Source organism: Natator depressus, chromosome 3 (assembly GCF_965152275.1).
Source record: "Natator depressus isolate rNatDep1 chromosome 3, rNatDep2.hap1, whole genome shotgun sequence".
Taxonomy (NCBI): domain Eukaryota; kingdom Metazoa; phylum Chordata; order Testudines; family Cheloniidae; genus Natator; species Natator depressus.
Genome location: NC_134236.1, coordinates 75,818,717 through 75,841,878, shown reverse-complemented (window position 1 = coordinate 75,841,878; position 23,162 = coordinate 75,818,717). Strand labels below are relative to the sequence as shown.

At 41.0% G+C, this 23,162-nt stretch overlaps 1 protein-coding gene across 2 annotated transcripts in view; it reads left to right on the top strand.

Annotated features, from left to right (window-relative positions):
* The window catches only part of FBXL4 (F-box and leucine rich repeat protein 4), a 120,313-nt gene that overhangs the window by 4,026 nt on the left and 93,125 nt on the right, over positions 1 to 23,162 (top strand). For both annotated transcript variants that reach the window (XM_074948145.1, XM_074948144.1), the window contains exon 3: positions 18,735 to 19,790. In XM_074948145.1, coding sequence (XP_074804246.1) covers positions 19,279 to 19,790 — 512 coding nt within the window. In that variant the 5' untranslated portion in view covers positions 18,735 to 19,278. The remainder of the gene's footprint in view (positions 1 to 18,734; positions 19,791 to 23,162) is intronic.

Below are 23,162 nucleotides of genomic sequence, written 5' to 3'. Positions count from 1 at the left end.
ATCTTGTCTGGGGTGAAGACTGGATGAAAATTATTATTGTGCATCAGTGACTTATTTTCTCTTGAATGCTCTGTTTTAACCTGTTTGTGATTCATACTTTCTCTATAAAGTTACTGGAGTACATCTATTCTAAGGGAAACAATAAATTCCACACTGAAATGGCATTCTCTGCAGAGAATTCTGACTTTACTAACTCGCTTACACAGAATGATTTTATAATAAATGTAATGGTTCAAATTACTTAATATTAACACAAACATTTAGAAAATAAAGGATTTTGCATAGAAATTGCATTTCACATACTGTTTGAGTAGTAAAGATTAGGAGAACCAATAAAATCAATAAATTGTAACATGTTATTACCTCCATCAACCTGAATGGTTATCCAAAAATTTGAGGTCTTGAGGGTTGTTCCAGTTATGAGGAGAAATGGGTGATGAAATGAAGTATTTTTTCGATGCAACTCTGTCTACTTATAAAGAATATGCGAAGACCTTTTTTCCCTGAGTACAGTAGGAATCGAAACTTTGTCTTGTGTTTTGCTTACGGTTCTAAGCCTCTTTCAGCCAGCACTGAACTGAAAAAGCTTTCTCTCTTGTTTTTTTCTAAGGGCCATGCTCCCAGTGCTTTTGCAGTGTCCTTGGATTTCTGCTCCTTCTCTGAGTTCTTCTCTGGTGTTTGTCTGTCTTTCACAGACATACAAATCCTCACAAAACAATAACCAGCAAAACCCCTCAGTGCACACACAACTTGCCTGTGCCTTTGTTTTGGGTGGTGACATATACCTGTGTTTTTCGTGGAGGCTGCTATTGTTTGTTATGTTGTTCCATAAAGATGCTTAATGGCTGATTAGGACTGTCCTTCAATGAAGGGCGGTGATTATGCCTAACCCATAACAATATTTTGCAGTAATACAGCATCTCTCATCTAGGGATTTCAGAATACTTTACAAGGGGAATTGGCTCTCAAGCATCTTCAGTAGAATCTCCATTACAAACACCTCAGGAATGGAAGTTGTTCGTAACTCTGAACAAAATATTATTGTTGTTCTTTCAAAAGTTTACAACTGAACGTTGATTTAATACAGCTTTGAAACGTTACTATGCAGAAGAAAAATGCAGCTTTTAACTATCTTAATCTAAGTGAAACAAGCACAGAAACAGTTTCCTTATCTTGTGAAATCTTTTTTAAACTTTCCCTTTATTTTTTTTTTTTAGTAATTTACATTTAACACAGTACTGTACTATATTTGCCTTTTTTTCGTCTCTGCTGCTGCCTGATTGCATACTTCTGGTTCCAAATGAGGTATGTGGTTGACCGATCAGTTCGTAACTCTGGCGTTCGTAACTCTGAGGTTCTACTGTATTCTAATCCAGGAGTCTTGATATCTGTTTCTTGCTCTAACCACTAAATAACGCTTTATCTCCACAGAAGCATAGACCCTCCCTATTAACAGAGTCTTTCTCTTAAGGTTCTATTCCAAAATTTTAAATCACGTATTTCACTAGTGTTTTCAGGCTTTATAGGGCACATGCTGTACATCGCTGTTATTACTAAATTCTGTATTTTTGCTGTATCCTCTACAATGTTTCCAGTGTCTTTCTAATCTGGTATTATAGGAGAGGGCTACAAAATTGGTTCCAAGTAGGCAACAACTAGTTAGGACAAAGGCAGTTAGGCAGTAGGACAAAGTAAAAACTGACATAGGCAGGAATTGATTTACACAGAATCTTAAAGGTGGGAATGAAACTTACTGTCGAGAGCAAGAGGAAGCTAATTGTAGGAACTGAAGAGAAGAGCGTTGTTTCAAAGCAGTGGATGATGTGAAGGATGGTGAAAGAATTTTGGAGAAAGGAGGGAGAAGGGATGGTTTAGGAGCAACACGTAGAATTCACTTTTTGGTTATTTTTGGTTGATGGGGAATGGGGGGGGGCGGATATCCGAGGTTAGGTATGCAAAGGATAGCAAAAGGTTTTAGATTGAAAAGAGGACAGGAAAGATTAGGGAATCTAGCAATCGATTATTTGTATAGGTGGTAGTTGAAGGCCTGAGAGTGGGTGAGGTTAAAGACCTTTAGGATACATAATTGATCTATATACAGTAACTCCTCACTTAAAGTCCTCCCGGTTAACGTTGTTACGTTGCTGATCAATTAGAGAACATGCTCGTTTAAAGTTGCGAAATGCTCCCTTATAACGTGGTTTGGCAGCCGCCTGCTTTGTCCACTGCTTGCAGGAAGAGCAGCCTATTGGAACTAGCTGGTGGGGGCTTGGAACCAGGGTGAACCGGCAGCCTCCCTATCAGCTCCACTTTCCCCTAAGTTCCCTGTGCAGCAGCCGCCCAGCAGGCTACCAATTGCCAGCAGTTCAGCTATCCCTCCCAACACTGCCATGTGCTGCTCCTGCCCTCTGCCTTGGAGCTGCTCCCTGGACCCTCCTGCTTGCTGTGCGGGGTGGAGGAAAGAGGGGGGCTAATCAGGGTGTCCCCCTCCCCCCTGCTCCTTCACCCGGCTTACCCCATTTCCATAGAGCGGTGTGGGGATGGGGCACCACAGGGCTCTGGATGGAGGGAGCTTCCTGGCAGCAGCATCTGTCTCAACTTGCTGATCTACTTAAAAAGGCAGTGTACTTAAAGTGGGGTCAGCGTACTTAAAGGGGCCTTGTGCATCTCTCTCTCTCTCTCACACAGGGTGTGTGTCTCTGTCTGCTCTGCTGTCTTGCCTCCCTCCATTCCTGTTGCCTTGTAGAGTGTGAGGCTACATTAACAACAATGGGTTAACCCTTGAGGGCTCAGCTGATTGCTAGTTCATCATTTAGCAGTAAGGCCTTCCCTGGGAAATATCCCATCCTCTGACTTCACCACCTCAACCAAGCTTCACAATCATCATCACTGTGTACCAGTATTAAATTGTTTGTTTAAAACTTATACTCTGTGTGTGTGTGTGTGTTTATATATAAAAAATATAGTCTTTTGTCTGGTGAAAAAAATTTCCCTGGAACCTAACCCCCCCCATTTACATTAATTCTTATGGGGAAATTGGATTCGCTTAACATCGTTTCACTTAAAGTTGCATTTTTCAGGAACATAACTACAACATTAATTTCAGAGTAACAGCCGTGTTAGTCTGTATTCGCAAAAAGAAAAGGAGTACTTGTGGCACCTTAGAGACTAACCAATTTGTTCGAGCATAAGCTTTCGTGAGCTACAGCTCATTTCATCGGATGCATACTGTGGAAAGTGTAGAAGATCTTTTTATACACACAAAGCATGAAAAAATACCTTCCCCCACCCCACTCTCCTGCTGGTAATAGCTTATCTAAAGTGATCACTCTCCTTACAATGTGTATGATAATCAAGGTGGGCCATTTCCAGCACAAATCCAGGGTTTAACAAGATCGTCTGGGGGGCGAAATAGGTTACCTTGCATAATGACTTAGCCACTCCCAGTCTCTATTCAAGCCTAAGTTAATTGTATCCAATTTGCAAATGAATTCCAATTCAACGGTTTCTCGCTGGAGTCTGGATTTGAATTTTTTTGCTGTAATATCGCAACTTTCATGTCTGTAATCACGTGACCAGAGAGATTGAAGTGTTCTCCAACTGGTTTATGAATGTTATAATTCTTGACATCTGATTTGTGTCCATTTATTCTTTTATGTAGAGACTGTCCAGTTTGACCAATGTACATGGCAGAGGGGCATTGCTGGCACATGATGGCATATATCACATTGGTGGATGTGCAGGTGAACGAGCCTCTGATAGTGTGGCTGATGTTATTAGGCCCTGTGATGGTGTCCCCTGAATAGATATGTGGGCACAGTTGGCAACGGGCTTTGTTGCAAGGATAGGTTCCTGGGTTAGTGGTTCTGTTGTGTGGTATGTGGTTACTGGTGAGTATTTGCTTCAGGTTGGGGGGCTGTCTGTAGGCAAGGACTGGCCTGTCTCCCAAGATTTGTGAAAGTGTTGGGTCATCCTTCAGGATAGGTTGCGAGAAGTTACTGTACCTCTTGTTGAAGTTTTTTTACCCTGCTTGGAAGCCTGCCTCTGCTGTTTAGGATTCTGCCATTCTCCCAAGGACCACTCCAGTCCAGAAAAATCACCCCCCTGAGTGCAGCAAGTCAGAGTGCTTTTAAGCACTAGTGTAAAGAGTGCGGCTCTCAGCGCTTGGAGCTAATCCCCTCGTGGAGGTGGATTACCAGGAGCACTGGGAGAGCTCTTTTCCAGCACTTGCGCGTGACCATGCTCGCACTTCAAAGCACTGCCGCGACAGCGCTCCTGCGACAGCGCTTTGACGTTTGCAATGTAGCCATGCCCTTATTCTGGAATAAGTCTCCACAGAAGGAGTTAATTCAGGAATACCTGTTCTCCTTTAAATTCACACCCCACGTTAATCCAAATTAGCTTCCCAGTGTGGACAAGCCCTTAGACATGATTCCCTTTAATTGGAAATAAAACATATCCTAGGTTTATTCCTGGACTGATAACTGCATATCATCTGTCCCTGCTGATTTACATATGATTAGTGTAATTCATTCATTAGCTGCTTATCAATCCTTCACACCACCATGACCAAATTTTCATTAGCGTTTAATGCTGTATGATTCTCAGTCTTTTAAAAGTGAAGCAGAATAGTTACTACAGCTGTCTCATAGTCCTCATACTTGATTAATTCTACTCTATAATAGTGATCCCTTCTTCTCCCTTTTTTCTTAATGAAGATTAATTATGAAATCTCTTATTTAACTCTTTTGGAACTCTCTTCCTTCTCTAATGTCTAGACTAACACATTTTTATGAAATTTATCTATTCTGTGGCCCTCTGTAGTATTACTGTAGTATCTCAGTGTTGTCACAAACTTTAATATATTTACCTCAATATCCCGCTGAGGTAGGGAATGCTATTATCCCCATTTTACAGATGGGGAGGTAAGGCACAGAGAGACTGAGTTGTCTGAGATCATACAAGGGTGTCTGGTGGAGCAGGGACACGAACCCAAGTCCTAGGCTAGTGCCTAACCACCAAACCATCCTTCCTGTCCTGTTGCCTCTCCTTTTCCCATTTTTTCCCCATTCCTTATGTTTGTATATTTACTTTCTAATTCCCTACAGTCCATTCACATTGTAATCTTGCTTTTCAGAGATACCTATGGTTTGGATCTTCTCCCTTCGTTTAGAGCACTGGTCCCCAAAATTTTTCTGTTGCGCCCCTCCCTTACCCAGTCTGCATCCCCCTGGGAGTTGCAGCCGGCGCTGGGAGTGGGGCCGGGAGTAGGACCAGAGCCGGGAGCATGAGCCAGGAGCCATAGTTGGGGCTGGGATTGAGGCCGGAGCTGCGGCTGGGGCCGTGGACAGGAGCGGAGTCACGGCTGGGTCTGGAGGTGGGGACCGAGCGGAGCTGGGAGCAGAGTGGGGCTGGGTGGTGCTCCCTCTCCACCGCCCATAGGGGCTGACTCGAGCCTCGCCGCATTCCACCCCCTTCCCCCGAACGTTCCTCCATGCCCCACTAGAGGGGGCGTGCCCCACAGTTTGGGGATCACTGGTTTAGAGACTGGATGGAAGATTGGCATATTTTGTGCATCAGGGATTCTCAACCTTTTTCTTTCTGAGCCTCCCCACCTTCTCCAAAAGGCTATAAAAACTCTACGGCCCACCAGTGCCACAAGAACTGCTTTTCTGCACATAAAAGCCAGTTAAGGTGTATCAAGCAGGATAATTGCCCAGGGCTCCACACCACAGGGGTCCCTGCAAAGCTAAGTTGCTCAGGCTTCAGCTTCAGCCCCAGGTGGCAGGGCTGGGAGCCCCAGGCTTCAGTCGAACATAGCAGGGCTTCAGTTTTCTGGCCTGGGCCCCAGCAAGTCTAACACTGACCCTGCTTGGTGGCCCCCCTGAAACCGGCTCACGGCCCCTCAGGGGGCTCCGGTACCCCGGTTGAGAACTGCTGTTGCACATGACACATTTTCTCTGGGGAGTGGTCTTTCCCATCAGTGATCACTTTTGTTAAATCATCCTATTTCATGGGGTTGATAGCACCCTTGAATGATTGCCTGACAGCCCTGTTTTAGGTTGTTTTTTGATGGTCCAAATGAATAAATCTGTCAGGAGCCACTCAGACTACTTCAGTAGAAAGATGTGATGTTGTACATGCATGACAAACTGAAAACTTATGCAGATTAAACTGACGTTTTATAAATAAAGATAAGTAGTCAGAAAAGTTTATTTTAAGAAGTTAACTTTTACTCAACAGATCTGTTCTCATTGTATATTCTGAATCACATAGTTTCTTTTGTTGATAATACTTAGTGCTTTTTACTCTGTTAGTTTTCCAGAGCTAATAAAGTAATGGGTGAATGGCTAGATTGTTTCTAGCTTACACATTAACAGAATTGTTAATTAAGTTCCACTTGCAGAATCTTTCTTGGGGACTAGCTAGAAAGGACAGGGGGTAACATTCAGATCATGGACTCAATTTGCACAGTTGGCAGTTAAAAAAAAAAGTGTCTTTGTACTTAAACTGAAGTGTGCATAATTGTGGGGGGGAAGGTACTCTAATATACCTTTTAAAAATAATTATTCATTTTAAGGTTTTATTTTAAGGTACCCTAATATACCATTTTAAAAATAATTTTTCATTTTAAGGGTTTATTGCCTGATAGTCAACCAATCAGGCTCTAGTGCTTGTGGCCCCCAGTTAATCAATCAGGCTTCTGTGCACCTGGCCCCCATCGTTCTGATTAGTTTGCCTCTAACCTCCATCAGTCATACACAGGCTCTACATTATAATATAAATAATGTCTACAGTTGACCCTATATCCAACATTTGCCCCAGATCTCTTACAGTTTGTCTCTTTATCGAGTCTGATGTGTCTCTTTTAAAAGATATCGGTCAGCAATGAAAAGTAGGACTAATAAGAAAACTTTTTGGCTAGCGCCCAGATTCAAAGGCTTTTATTCAAAAATTTAGTTTATTAAGAGAAACAAAGCAAAAACTACATTGAAAATTCAAAGGACATAAAAGCTAAACCTGTGTGAAATTTGGCCACCAAGTTTTAGAGAAAAATTAGGAATTTATTTTATTCTCATTTTAGAATAAACGCCTACCTATCGTGCTTCCAAAAGCATTCTGTTTGGGTCCTTATACCATACTACTTCTTTAAAAATTTAAATTATTCAACTGATTTTTTTGATAGAGGAATAGAGGAATGAAAGCTGTGCCACGTTTCTGGAGAAGTTATAGCCAAACATCTACCAGAACACACATCCTGTTAATGTTACAAATACAATCACAACTATGGTTTTGCAACTCTTATATAAAAGGTTAACTCAGTCTTTGTTTCTTTTTTGGTACAGTATATACTCATTCATAAGCTGAATTTTTTTGGTAAAAAAGTGAAGAATTAAAGAGCAGGGGTCAGCTTATCAACTGATCTACACCAAAATTTGACGATTTTAAGCTCTGTTGAATTATTGAAATAGATATCTAATACATTGTCATTTTGTTTACCGGGAGCATTTGCAGGCAGGGAGCCCCTCAGCTCCCAGTGGCCGCGGTTCGCTGTTCCCAGCCAATGGGAGCTGCGGGAAATGGCGGCCAGCATGTTTCTTGGCCCGCACGCTTCCTGCAGCTCCCATTGACTGGGAACAGCAAACCGTGGCCACTGGGAGCTGAGGGGCTCTGTGCCTGCGGATGTTCCAGGTAAATAAAACATCCCAACTTGCCAGCAGCTTATTCCGATAGGCCAGGAGCCAAAGTTTGCCAAGCCCTGAAATATAGGGTCGACTTATGAAAGGGTCAGACATTTTTACCTATCCATCTTGGGGGGATCGGCTTACAAACGAACGGGCTAATGAATGAGTATATACGGTATGTCCACTCTGCAGTCTTTCTGTGGCTGAACTGTTTGCGTGCTTACTCCCACCATGCTACCTAATTTTGTTTATATCAGTTAATTCTGGGAAAATCTGGACAGTTATTCCATACTGCCAAGTGACCAGATAGCGCACACATGGATCAGCACGGATCCACCAGCATCTGGTAAAAATTCACTCTTGGATGTCCTACTGCACAGAGAGTAGGACAGAAAGAGGAGCAGTCAAATATTTTTGTATATGATTTTCTAAGAGATATGCTCTAGCGCAGTGGTTCTCAAAGCCGGTCCGCCGCTTGTTCAGGGAAAGCCCCTTGCGGGCTGGGCCAGTTTGTTTACCTGCCGCGTCCGCAGGTTCGGCCCATCACCGCTCCCACTGGCTGCGGTTCGCCGCTCCCACTGGCCGCGGTTCGCCGCTCCAGTCCAATGGGGGCTGCGGGAAGGGCGGCCAGCACGTCCGTCGGCCCGCGCCGCTTTCTGCAGCCTCCATTGCCCTGGAACGGCGAACTGCGGCCAGTGGGAGCCGCGATCGGCCAAACCTGCGGACGTGGCAGGTAAACAAACCGGCCCAGACCGCCAGGGGCTTTCCCTGAACAAGTGGCGGACCGGCTTTGAGAACCACTGCTCTAGGGTTATTTGGGGGAAGGTCTATGGTCCATTATAGAGGAGACCTAGATCAGTGGTTTTCAAACTGCAGGTCGCAACCCAGTACTGCGTCGTGGAATGTAAGGCACTGGGTTGTGACGGCTCTGGTCAGCACCGCTGACCGGGCTGTTAAAAGTCCCGTCGGCGGTGCTGCCCAGTTAAGGCAGAATAGTCCCTACCTGTTCTGCAATCGTGCTGCGCCCCAGAAGCAGCCAGCAGCAGGTCTGGATCCAAGGTGGGGGGGCCACGGGCTTCCGCATGCTGCCCCCTCCCTGAGCACCAGCTCCGCACTCCCATTGGCCGGGAACCAGCCATTGGGAGCTGCAGGGGGCAATGCATGAGGGCGAGAGTTGCACGGAGCCGGTTGTGCGTCTTTGCCTAGGAGCTGGACCTTCCAGGGCCCAGTGCGGTTTGCAGTGCCAGGACAGGCTGGAAGTCTGCCTCTGCACCCCGACTGCGCTGCTGACTGGGAGCTGTTGGAGGTAGGCCTGAGCCCTATCCTGCACCCCACACCCATCATCCCTGGCCACACCCCAGAGCATGCACCCCCAGCCCAGAGCCCCATCCCACACCCTGAACCCCCCATTCCCATCCCCGCAGCCCTCACCCCCACACCCTAACCCTCTGCCCCAGCCCTGAGCCCCTCCCACATCCCAAACCCCTCATTCCCAGTTTCGTTGGGTCATGGGCATCAACAGTTTTCTTCAACTGGGTCGCCAGAAAAAAAGTTTGAAAACTGCTGATCTAGATGATCATAATGGTGTCTTCTGGCCTTGGAATCTATGAAATCAGTTACACAGCCATGATTATAAAACTGTTTGAAAAAGAAAACTGTGTTGAAAAAGAAAACTTTATATATATTCATATGAGTGACCCATTGATCAGCCTCAAATGCAAGTCCACATACATATATTATGAATTATGATTGCTAGTGTTATGTAATTTAATAGGAAAATTATATATACAACATTATCACGAAGTAATTATAAATACTTAAACAAAACATTTTTTTTGATAAATGGGAATTATTACCAATAAGTACATTTAAGAATTCTTTAAAAAAAAATCCAGGTACAGAAATTGAGATAACAAATGCATATAAATACCCAGCAGTCCATTGAAAAGTTGATGTGATGAAATACCAATTTTTTTATAATTGATAAGGATGTTTGTTTACTATTGGCATTGTAAAAACTTATGTTAACTGTTAATGTCCTTGGGGTTTTGTAAATTACGTAAATAGTAAAGTACATTGGTGCTTAGCAACCTAAATTTGTTGGGCGAAGCAAAGATTTTTTTTTTTGTAATTCTGGTATGCTCATTTTATTTTTGTACTTGTCTAAAAAAGAAAATATATAAAATAATATTTAATTGAATCCAAACTGAAGACATTATCTTTTATCTGAGGTGTTACTGACTGGCGCACAAGAGAAACTGAACTCTAAAAGGCAAAGACAGTTGGCGATACTGACTTTTGTCCAAGGTCTTGGGCATGGGGGATGTGGTGTGACTGCAGCTTCCCTCTTCAAACAATGCCATATGACTGATGAGGGAGTTGTCAGAAAACCAACTGATCTAGAAGGCATGTGGAAAGTTTGTAATGTGAATTTTGCTACATTGTTCTAGAGCATGAATACCAGACAATTAAACTAGCTATACCTAAAAATGAAACTGATTTATGTATTTTAATTAGGGCTGTTGATTAATTGTTGTTAACTTACACAATTAACTAAAAAAAAATGAATTGTGGTAAAAAAAATTAATCTCGATTAATCACAGTTGTAATTGCACTGTGCAATTCATAGAATAGAATACCAATTAAAATTTATTAAATATTTTTGGATGTTTTTCAACATTTTCAAATATATTGATTTCAATTACAACACAGAATACGAAGTGTACAGTGCTCACTTTATATTATTTTTATTACAGATATTTGCACTGTAAAAAAAGATAAAACAAGTAGTATTTTTCCATTCGCCTCATACAAGTATTGTAGTGCAATCTTTATCATGACTGTACAAATTACAAATGTAGATTTTTTTGTTACATAACTGTACTCAAAAACAAAACAATCCTAAAACTTTAGACCCTACAAGTCCACTCAGTCCTATTTTTTGTTCCGCCAATCGCTAAGACAAACAAGTTTGTTTATATTTACAGGAGATAATGCTGCCCGCTTCTTATTTTCATCCCCTGAAAGTGAGAACAGGCATTCGCATGGCACTTTTGTAGCTGGCATTGCAAAGTATTTACATGCCAGATAAGCTAAACATGGATATGCCCCTTCATGCTTTGGCCACCATTCCAGAGGACATGCTTGCATCCTGATGATACTCATTAAAAAAATGTGTTAATTCAATTTGTGACTGAACTCCTTGGAGGAGAATTGTATGTCCCCTGCTCTGTTTTACCTGCATTCTGCCATATATTTCATGTTATCTCAGTCTTGGATGATGACCTAGCACATGTTCGTTTAAAGAACACTTTCTCTGCGTTTTGTGAAATCTGCAGTGAAAAGCTAACAATGTGAGATTTCTAAGGATAGCTACAGCACTCGATCCAGGGTTTAAGAATGTGAAGCGCCTTTCAAAATCTAAAAGGGTCAAGTACGGAGCATGCTTTCAGATGTCTTAAAAAAGCAACACTCAGATGTGGAAACTACAGAACCCAAACCATCAAAAAAGAAAATCAACCTTGTGCTGGTGGCATCTGACTCAGATGATGAAAATTAACATGCATCAGTCTGCACTGCTTTGGATCATTATCGAGCAGAGCCTGTCATCAGCATGGATGCATGTCCTCTGGAATGGTTGTTGAAGCGTGAAGGGACATATGAATCTTCAGCACATCTGGCATGTAAATATCTTGCAATGCCGGGTACAACAGTGCCATGCAAACACCTCTTTTCACTTTCAGGTGACACCGTAAACAAGAAGCAGGCAGCATTAGCTCCTGCAAATGCTCAGACAGACAAGTTTGTTTACGATTGGCTGAACAAGAAGTAGGTCTGAGTGGACTTGTAGGCTATAAAGTTTAATGTTTTTTATTTTTGAGTGCAAAATTGTTTTTTTTGTACATAATTCTACATTTGTAAGTGCAGCTTTCATGATAAAGAGATTGCACTACAATACTTGTATTAGGTGAATTGAAAAATAATATTTCTTTTTTACGTACAAATATTTATAATAAAAAAAAATAAAGTTAGCACTGTACACTTTGTGTTCTGTTATAATTGAAATCAATATATTTGAAAATGTAGAAAACATCCAAAAATATTTAAGTAAATGGTATTCTGTTATTGTTTAACAGCTCGATTAATCACGATTTATTTTTTTTAATCGCTTGACATCCCTAATTTTATTTGTCCAAGTTGTGTAAAATGCAAAAATAAAAAACATAACTGGTGAAAATGATGCTTGTTTGAGATATATTAAAAATTATTCTATGATATTAGTCATATAGGTAATAAGGGATTTTTCTAATATATCTGGAAACCTTTTAAGATAGCAGGAAGAACTGCAGTTCTAGAGGTTTTTTTTTTTTTTAAAAATCTTCAACTTGTGCTTAACAGACATTTGAAATAGAAGTAAATGATTAAGAATGATGAGGGAACACCAAGATGCGGTTTTATGGAACTATTTTAGACAGAAACCACATTATGATTAAAGCCAGAAAAAGCACTTTGGGCCCAATCTAAAGCCCACTAATCAATGCAAAAACCAAGGCTTGAGCCTTTTTTCATCAATTCTAAGGCCAGAAGGGACCATTGTGATCATCTAGTCTGCACACACAGGCCACAGAACTTCCTCAAGTTAATTCATAGAGCATATCTTTTAGAAAAATAACCAATCTTAATTTTAAAATTGCCTGTGATGGAGAATCCACCATGACCTTTAGTAAGTTGTTCCAATGGCTAATTTCTCTTAAAAATGTACACCTTATTTCCAGTCTGAATTTGTCTAGCTTCAACTTTCAGCCCTTGGATTGTGTTACACCTTTTCTTGCTAGATTGAAAAGTCTGTTATTAAGTATTTGTTCCCCATGTAGGTTAATAACTTTATACTTGGCTGGCTTTCACTTTACGGGGGGTATGTTTACATTGCAATCTGAGGTGCAATTGCAGCATGTGTAAACATATTCGAGCTAGCTTTTATATAGCTAGTGCAAGTACCAGTAGCAGGGAAGCCACAACAGCAGGGACTTTAGTGTCTGCTAGGCACTGAATCATAGAATCATAGAATATCAGGGTTGGAAGGGACCTCAGGAGGTCATCTAGTCCAACCCCCTGCTCAAAGCAGGACCAATCCCCAATTAAATCATCCCAGCCAGGGCTTTGTCAAGCCTGACCTTAAAAACTTCTAAGGAAGGAGATTCTACCACCTCCCTAGGTAACGCATTCCAGTGTTTCACCACCCTCCTAGTGAAAAAGTTTTTCCTAATATCCAACCTAAACCTCCCCCACTGCAACTTGAGACCATTACTCCTTGTCCTGTCATCTTCTACCACTGAGAATAGTCTAGAACCATCCTCTTTGGAACCACCTCTCAGGTAGTTGAAAGCAGCTATCAAATCCCCCCTCATTCTTCTCTTCTGCAGACTAAACAATCCCAGTTCCCTCAGCCTCTCCTCATACGTCGTGTGTTCCAGTCCCCTAATCATTTTTGTTGCCCTTCGCTGGACTCTCTCCAATTTATCCACATCCTTCTTGTAGTGTGGGGCCCAAAACTGGACACAGTACTCCAGATGAGGCCTCACCAATGTCGAATAGAGGGGAACGATCACGTCCCTCGAGCTGCTCGCTATGCCCCTACTTATACATCCCAAAATGCCATTGGCCTTCTTGGCAACAAGGGCACACTGCTGACTCATATCCAGCTTCTCGTCCACTGTAACCCCTAGGTCCTTTTCCGCAGAACTTCTGCCTAGCCATTCGGTCCCTAGTCTGTAGCTGTGCATTGGGTTCTTCCGTCCTAAGTGCAGGACCCTGCACTTATCCTTATTGAACCTCATCAGGTTTCTTTTGGCCCAATCCTCCAATTTGTCTAGGTCCCTCTGTATCCTATCTCTGCCCTCCAACGTATCTACCACTCCTCCCAGTTTAGTATCATCCGCAAATTTGCTAAGAGTGCAATCCATACCATCCTCCAGATCATTTATGACGATATTGAACAAAACCGGCCCCAGGACCGACCCCTGGGGCACTCCACTTGACACCGGCTGCCAACTAGACATGGAGCCATTGATCACTACCCGTTGAGCCCGACAATCTAGCCAACTTTCTACCCACCTTATAGTACATTCATCCAGCTCATACTTCTTTAACTTGCTGACAAGAATACTGTGGGAGACAGTGTCAAAAGCTTTGCTAAAGTCAAGAAACAATACATCCACTGCTTTCCCTTCATCCACAGAATCAGTAATCTCATCATAGAAGGCGATTAGATTAGTCAGGCATGACCTTCCCTTGGTGAATCCATGCTGACTGTTCCTGATCACTTTACTCTCGTGTAAGTGCTTCAGGATTGATTCCTTGAGGACCTGCTCCATGATTTTTCCGGGGACTGAGGTGAGGCTGACTGGCCTGTAGTTCCCAGGATCCTCCTCCTTCCCTTTTTTAAAGATTGGCACTACATTAGCCTTTTTCCAGTCATCTGGGACTTCCCCCGTTCGCCACGAGTTTTCAAAGATAATGGCCAATGGCTCTGCAATCTGGGTACTGAGTAAGTACCCAGAGTCCAGGACAGGCTTGTACAGTAACTCCTCACTTAAAATCGTCTCAGTTAACGTTGTTTCATTGTTACGTCGCTGATCTATTAGAGAACATACTCATTAAGAGTTGCGCAATGTTTCCTTATAACGTTGTTTGGCCATGAGGGCTTGGAACCAGGGTGGGCCGGTAGCCCCCCTATCAGCTCCCTCCACCCCTCAGTGCCTCCCACCTGCCTGCAGCCCCGCAGATCAGCAATTCCTCCCTCTCGCAGCAATTAGCTGTTTTGCAAGTGTTCAGGAGGCTCCGCAGCGAGGAGCGAGGATGCGATGCGCAGCCTCCCTCCTCCCTTCCTGTGCCTCCCACCTGCATCAATCAGCTGTTTTGCGGCATTCAGGAGGTTGGGGGAGGAGTGAGGACATGCTCGGGGGAGGGAGTGGAGTGGGGGCGGGCAGGCGGGCCTGGGGCAGAGCCAGGGGTTGAGCACCTGCCGACACTTTGGAACAGCAGAGAGAGTCAGCCATTCTGAAAAAATAGCTCCAGTTATCCATGCCTTCTTACTGGATCTCCAAATGACTGGAAGGTGTTCCTTTGAAAATCCCTTAAGAGCTTGTGGTGTTTCAGGTTGGTACCCTGCCAGCGGTTTCATCTTCATGTCTCCAGCAGCATTACCACCTAGAAGGTATACATGGAAGGAATACCGTGCCAAGGAAAATCTTGATTTCAAGATTTTCTTACTTATTGATAATGCACTGGCTCATCCAATCAACCTGGACAACCAGTGTGAAAAAGTCAAAGTTGTCTTTCTGGAACCTAACATCACTCATCCAACCCATGGACCAAGGAGCCATTGCTGCATTTAAGGCGTATTACTTACGCCGTACTTCTGACCAGCTCATCAGAGGCACCAATGGGGAAGGCAAGCCTATGATTCAGCAATTTTGGTGTGACTACAACATCCGCAAGTGCATCGATAACATCGGTAAGTCCTGGGCTGAAGTCACTCAAGCATGCGTGAATGGTGTGTGGGGGAAGTTGTGGCCTGACTGTGTCGATGACTTAAAAGGATTTAAAGATGTTGTCCCCGCTATGAAGAAAGATATCCTCAGCTTGGCCAAGAAAACAGGTTTTGATGAGGTGGAAAAAGCCTGTGTTACACAACTTCTGCAATCACACGGAGAAGAGCTAACCAATGAAGATCTGATGCAACTAGAGGTGATGAGAGCAATGGAAGAAGACAGCCAAGAAATAAAAGAAGAACCAACTCATCGAAATTTGACTGCCAAACATCTTTCTGAAGCTTTCCAAATGATTGAAGCTAGTTTACAAATCCTTATGATGACCATCCTAACAGGGAACGCATCTCCAAGTGGTTAGGAAATGAATTACTATAAAGACATTTACCAAGAAAAAAAAAGGAAAGCAAAACAACAATCTCTAGATGTATTTTTTTGAGTTGGGAAAGTTCAGGAAGAGGAGCAGCTGGACGATCCACCCTCTGATTCCACCTCCTCAACCAAGCTTCACAATCATCATTGCTGAATACAGTATGACATTATTTGTTTAAAATTGTTTAAAACTTGTACTGTATATGTATATAATGTCTTTTGTCTGGTGAAAAAAATTTGCCTGGAACTAACCCACCTTGTTTACATTAATTCTTATGGGGAAATTAGATTTGCTTAACATTGTTTTGCTTAGTCTAATTTTTCAAGAACATAACTACAAAGTTAAGTGAGAAGTTACTGTATAGTTTGCACTGAAGCTCATGCTGTGGCAGTTTCACTGCTATTGGTAATTGTACTATCTCTGTTAAAGCTAGCTGCCATATGGTGCAGTCACAAATCTAGTTGCAATGTAGATATACTCTAAGTCTTTTGAAAACTTTTAAATGGTTGTTTCTCTGATGGTCCATTGAAAATAATCTTTCTGTCTTTCTTTCATCTATTTTGGCCTTCCGACTGTGTGCTGTCTCTAGTAGCCTGCACCCCTCAGTGACGAAACCACGTTGGGATAAGGACTGAGCATTTGTCGTCCTACTTTATTTACCAAAAAAAAAAAAAGTGTCTAACAGTTTGTCCAATTAATAAATTACCTTTGCTTATACTTAATAAAAAACAGAGCCCTTGAAATTAGGACTATCGAATAGAAAAACTGATTTTTAAAGACATCAGTTGTCCATTTTGCAGACAAATAATAAATCCTTAAACTTTAATCTGCAAAGTTACAAAATGTTTTGGTACGTAACAGTAACACGTAGTGTCTAACACAGTGGTTCATGACTAGGGCTGCAAGGCGCTATAACTAATATAAATAATAATAGATGTACAAAGACACTTTTAAAATTTGCTTAATTTTTTGTGGAATACGCACTTAGCATATAAAACGAACAGCTGATTTTTTTCATGCCAGTGCCTAGAACTAGTGTGTCATTATCCATTATGTTCACTGATTTTTCAAATAATTTATGGGCACTGGTTCATAGTCTTCTCAATTCCCAATCTACAGTTTTCCAAGGAGCAGTGAATATAGAACTGGGGTGATGATTTGCAAACTGCTGGGGAAATTGGGTATGGTATAGGATCCTACAGAGTGGTATTACACTCACAGGTAGCTGAATCTCATTGCAACTTCCGGCTTCCGCTTTAAAACTAGAAACAAAATATGGGGGGGGGGGTGGAATTTGTCAGAAGTAAAACACAAAACACTAGTTAGAATCAAATTTTGGAATTTGCACCTGAATTCTAATGATTTTAAAAATAAAAAATACGCTTTTTTTTAATGACGTTTCCTCATCGGAGGCATCTTGTAAAGTGCTTTCCTTTCCCTTGGGGTGCTGCGCCACACAGGTGAGGCTTGTGGAGGAATGAAGGGTGCAGATCTGATGATCTATTCTAGCACTTATTTCCTTTTTTAATCTTTAAATAAGGCATGTTAGATCAGGAGAAAAGAATCCAAAAGAAGTGTTTTTTTTTACGTAGTCCTAGTCTTCAGTTAAACTTTTAATTCGCCCCAGTTGAAAAAGAGAGAACAGCAACTTGTTGCTTCCTTCCCATGTCTCTTCCAAAGGCCAGGGCCTTTAGAACACCTTTTTGTTTGGCTTTGGCTTCCCTACAGACCTCAGGGCTGAGCCAAGACAACTTCTTATGTTTTCCCTGCTGTGGTAGGTGCCAAATGTAGTTCAAGTTGCGATAGCGAAAGCTGGTGTAAAATCTGATTTTAAGGACAGAAACTAGACCAACAAAAATTGTAGGAGGAGGAAGAAGAAAGAAATAGTGAACAGTTCCTCAACATATGTTTTCTCACTGTCAAATATAGGAGCGGAGGCTGCAGCCTGCCTTTATCTTACGAAACCTGCACTGTCAATTGCTAATAGTATTCTGACAAAAAGGGGGCTCAGTGGATGCTACCCATATATGTATGGGTGTTGATTTTTTGGGTTGTTTTGTTTTTGAAGTTGGGGTGAAGTGAGTTACACCAGAAAAACAAAGGTTGTATGACTAAACAAAGTATAGTCCCAACTGCGACTTATTTCAAATGGTAAATGTGCAGTTGGCCCGCTAGAACAGCAGAGGCATTAGGTTAATGATTTGTTAGTGTTTGTCCTGAAGTAGAAGTGCAGCCACTGTACGCCCCAGTGATTAATACAGTACACGCCCAGTAAATGTCTGCTGCAGAAACACTTCATCTATTTTAGGAGATGCTTAGTCATCCTTTCTCCAGACTCCAGCACTGCTCTCCTCTCTTTACCACTGAAGCCAGTGAGCAACAGTTAAACAAGATTTCAGTGGAGCAACAAAGTTAGTTGTATTTTTTTATTATGGTGGGAAGATTAATTTTGGTATGTCTTGCTTCTTGATAAGCTGTAAGGAAATATTTTGTTACTAACAGAAGACTGATTATATTGGTAAATCTAACAGTTTTTGCCTTATAGTTGTTTTGTGCCTGCTAACTTTGCCGTGGGGTTTGTAAGATAATCTTTATTTGTAGGAAATCTAATATGGACATACCCGTTTCGTTAAAGTGACAGATTAAAAATTACATGTTTTCAAACAAATTTCTTTACTTGAAGAACTTTTAAAACCTAACTCTTCTACCAGTTATACTAATTGTTTACTTTTTGCATGCCAGTCAGTCTGGACAGTGAAAACGTACTCCACTTTTTTAGTTATTGTCAGATTTTAGTCACCTTAACTTTATGGTTCTTGTGTGCTAGTTCAGTGTTTTCTCTTCATCTCATGCTCTCTTGTTAAAGCTTACTTTTCTAGGATATATCTTATTTGATTAGAAAGTAATCCAGAATAAGCATACAGTTTACATAAAGTACGCTCTAGGATAACTGCTGAAATGTGGTTTTGTTTGATAGATTAGACTATTGCTGTAGGTATTATACTTGTTTTTTGTTTTTATATTTGTTCTAGTTAGAAATAGTTTTCATGGCTGCAGTGTCCAGGTTTAGCAAATTTTGAATCTAATACAGTAAATATATGAACCAAAATGTCTTCTTTTTTTCAGATGTAAAACACCGTGCATATAGACTTCTGCTTCTGACACTGTCACAGAACCCTGAACGCCTACCTTGTGTCATGGCTGTATAGAAGACATCCTGCTGATATTATTAATGGACTCCAATGAACATCATTTTGGAGTCCACTGACTTTTATATCAGGGGTGCATGCTCTCATGGACAACATGAAAGGGTAGTGCTGAAAGTTTTACATTGAAAACAACATTTTTGTTACTACTGCAGGCTGATTATCTAACATGGAAAATAGTTAGTTTAGTTTTTGGCTCAATTTAACTTCCAGAAAATGGCCTTTTTTTTTATTCAGTGGCCCTATAGAAACCACTTGATTTTAGATTTTTAATGACAACGTTGTCTTAAGATGACAAATTAGAATGAGTAAAAGCAAATAGGTTTCCTACTGGAAAAATTTTCTGTGTTGACCATGTTTAGCCATTCTGTTTTATTCAGCTATTTTTTTGAAACATCCCCCAAAGAGTTAATGCATCTTATGTAGGACGCCTGACCTTTTGCAGCTTCATAATTCATATCTAGATGTCACCGGTGTTTCCCATGTTAACAGTTCTCAGCATGTTTTACTATATCTGCCTTCGGCGCCGAGCCAGGACAGCTACAAGGGGAGAAATGATGAACAGCCGGAGAGCTATTGAATCAAACAGCCGAGCCTTACCTATCAATGTTGAAGTAGTCCAGTATGCCAAAGAAGTGTTGGATTTCAGTTCTCATTACGGTAGTGAAAACAGCATGTCCTACACCATGTGGAATTTGGCAGGTATTCCAAATGTGTACCCCAGTTCTGGTGACTTCACTCAGACTGCTGTGTTTCGAACTTATGGAACTTGGTGGAATCAGTGTCCTAGTGCCCAGTTGCCATTCAAGAGGACTCCACCTAACTTCTATAGCCAGGACTACGTAGAGCTTGCTTTTGAGGAGCCAGTTTATCCCACAGCAGTGCATGTTCTGGAAACATATCACCCTGGGGCTGTAATTAGGATTTTGGCTTGTTCTGCAAATCCATATTCCCAAAATACACCAGCTGAAGTAAGGTAAACTTTTACTGAGTATCTCTCTCTAACTTACTAAATAGTGCAACCACAAAAGAACGTTTAAGTTGGGTTTCAGTCTTTACTTTCAATGTCTGAGTACTTTATATCAGACCCACAAATACGTTGTTTACTTCAGTATATGTTTGAAGCAGTTTTATTTAGGGTACAAGTTTTGGTTTCCAACATTGTTTAATATCAATATTGTAGTGTTAGATTATTTATTGAGATCATTTAGGGTCAAAGCTCATGCAGGTTTCATTTGTATAATAATCGTTCTTCTAACAAGCCAAACCTACAAATAATCTATATGGAACTTTTGGTAAAAAATAGTTACTATGCATATACAGTAACTTGTTAATTAAATGACGCTTCTCTGGAATTTTTACTTTCCCCCAAATAGTGAATTGTTTATACAGTGTTCCATTTTGAGGTGAAGATTTTTGGAGTTACTGTGTTGTAAGGCAAAATGTGCCTATTGCTCAAAATTTATTTTTAAGTTTTGAATGTAATCCTTATTTGCCAAAACAACCTAAACTAAATTTGAGAACAAACAAAATAAAAGTTTGCTTGTGAGGTGAACCTTTGTATGCTATGTTTTATCTTAGAGTGACTAGTTAGGCTAAAGTAATATGTTCCTGAAAATAGCTTATAATGGAAATGCAGGAATAAATATGTCCAACTTCAGAGTATTAACACTAGCCAGTTCCTCCAACATTTTCATATCTTATGATATTAAAAACTTTCATAGATGTGTATGTACTTCCTTATATTTAAGATCTTGAGCTAATTAAATAAGTGGAAACTGCATGATTCTAAGTGAGGGCAGCACTTTCAAGGTATTGACTTCAGATTCTGTGGCGTTACAAACTTGTTAAGCATTTCTAGTAAGTCTTTTGCACTAATGTAGTTACAGATGTTTGTTCCTTACCATTCAGTGTGGCTCACTAGATGGGGCATTGGACAGGGAGTTGGGAAACTTGGGTTCTTTTCCTGGCCATTTGACTGGTCTGTTTGATGATCTTGATTAAATCACTTAGTTGCTGTGCCTTCTGTTTCCCCATCTATAAAGTGGGGATGATACATAGCTCCTTTGTAAAGCATTTTGACATCTGTGGATGAAAAGTGCTATCTAAAAGCTGAGGGTGGTAATATTATATAGCAAGAATGAAAAGGAAGAAATTCTATCCTCAGTGTTTCACGTGCAAGCTCAAAAAAAATATCAACTGTATGAAGATGTAGGGCTAGATTTTCTCTGGTGTCAAGAACCATTTGGCACAAGGGTGGGAGTGGGCCACCGGCTGGTCAGTTATATTTCCCTAATTTTGAAACCGTAGCTTCTTCAGCTCTGGCATAAATTAGAGCAGCCTAGTGGAGCACAGCTATGCCGATGAGCATAGCCTGATTGGGAGATGCGTGGCGCAGGAGCCAGCTCAACTGGCTTTATGCTAGCTAAGAGTCTCTCCCCTTTCCTGAGGTAGTTTTCAGAGAGTCAATTATGACCAGATTCTAGCATCTTTGAGCCACCAGGGATTGCAGTAGAGAATCTAGCCTCCAACCATCTCTAAAAGCAGCCATGTTAGACAAATGTTAGCCATTTACAAGTCTTGGAAAAATCCACTCCCTGTTGTGAATAGAGCAAGAAGCTTTCCTGGGCAAGTGCCATCAGCTTCTGTAGAGCTGAAACTTTAATTTTTTTTTGGGGGGGGGGGACCCTTAACCTCTAATACTCTGTGATTGCAAAGATAACTTTCCAAATGAGAACCTAGTGCAAACTGATGCAGTCTGTTGTTCCTAAATGTTCAGACAGATAGTTTGTGTGTCTGCTGTTATTTATAGCTTTGTTAAACACAGAAGAGTGAAAACTAACGGGAATCTTGTCAGTTTTCACTCCCACTATTAGGAACTCTGGGCAACAATGAAATTTACAGTCTGCTTCTGGAACTTTTAAAAGCTATGTGTGATAGTAGAATTGGCACCATGGCCTTTGATGGGGGAGGTGGACCCAAAAATAGAGAGTAGGATGGGATGGATTAGGTGTGTGTTTGGGGGGGTCACCACTCGTCTCTATTTTTGGGTTCACTCCCCAGTGAAGAGATACAATGCCTGATTCTGCAGTCGTTCATAGTTTTTAAAAACTTAAGAAACAGAATAAAACTGACCTATTTTTGCAGATTCACTGCTGCACTCAGAGTTCTCAATTACAAGACCTAAGGGTGGAGTGAGAGGTTAAGGGGGAACAGAAAGAGAAACAAAAAAATATAGGGGAGGAAGTAAAGCACACACTTTAGGGGAAAATAGAAAGGGTGTAAAGGGCTAGAGAAGGCGAAAAAGATAAGAGGAAGAAAGCACTGAAAACAACATGGGGCAAAGCTATATAATGATCAGTATAGGATAGAGAAAAAGTGGAGGTGGGCCAGGGCTGGAAAGAAGGCTTAACAAAAACAGAGTTACTGTAGTAAGTTCATTTTAAAAAATGCATTAAATTTAAAATAATACATTACAGTCTAATATAGTACACAGTAAATAGTACACAATATTTTATACACTGTACCTCTAAATTGAGGACTTTGGAGGGGCCTGGCCGTGCAGGTAGTCCTTGCGTTAGTAGGTTTTTATGTCCTGGCTACTTAAGTGATTCAGTTAACCAGTACATTTTGGGGGCTAATTGGTTCCCCAAACTCCCTAATTAAGACTTCTTATGTGGGTGCATAAACTGTAAAAGGTAGATGTGTGTGTGTCATCATGATGTGTTCAACTGTCACAATTTATTTTGTGTTGTTATATCAGTGTGCTAATGCAATTGGGTGTAGTTGTTTATTTAAATTTTCCCCGTTTATTGAATAAATATCTGTATACTTGAAAAGTAAGAAATTTGAGTTCAAAGAACAGCAGTAGGCCAAACAGTTAACATTTAATTCACTGCGTTTCTAACCATGAGATGAGAAAACTCAAAGCATTGTAATGTGCAAACCATTTGTGGGCAGGTACACTGAAAAATCAGCTTTCAGTCTTCATGAATTTGGGATCCAAACTAGAAGCCATTCATGGTCTATCAGTTTGTGTTAAAATATTTTCAGTTGTCTGCCTATGCACTGCTGATGTTTACAAAAGTAGATTTTTCTTTATCTCTCTTTGTTTTAATTACTCATATATGTCACGCCCCAAAATTGGTTTACTAATTTGTTTGGCAATATTGTGCTATAATAACAATATCTAGGATAGTAATGAAAGGACTGAAAGGAAATAATGATATTGAGTGTTTTTATTGATGTAAAATACCATTAGTTTATATAATAACATCTAAACTTTGAATCCATTTAATTCCTTTGCTCATAAGAAATAATATGCCTTTTAATTTTAAAAAATCTCTTT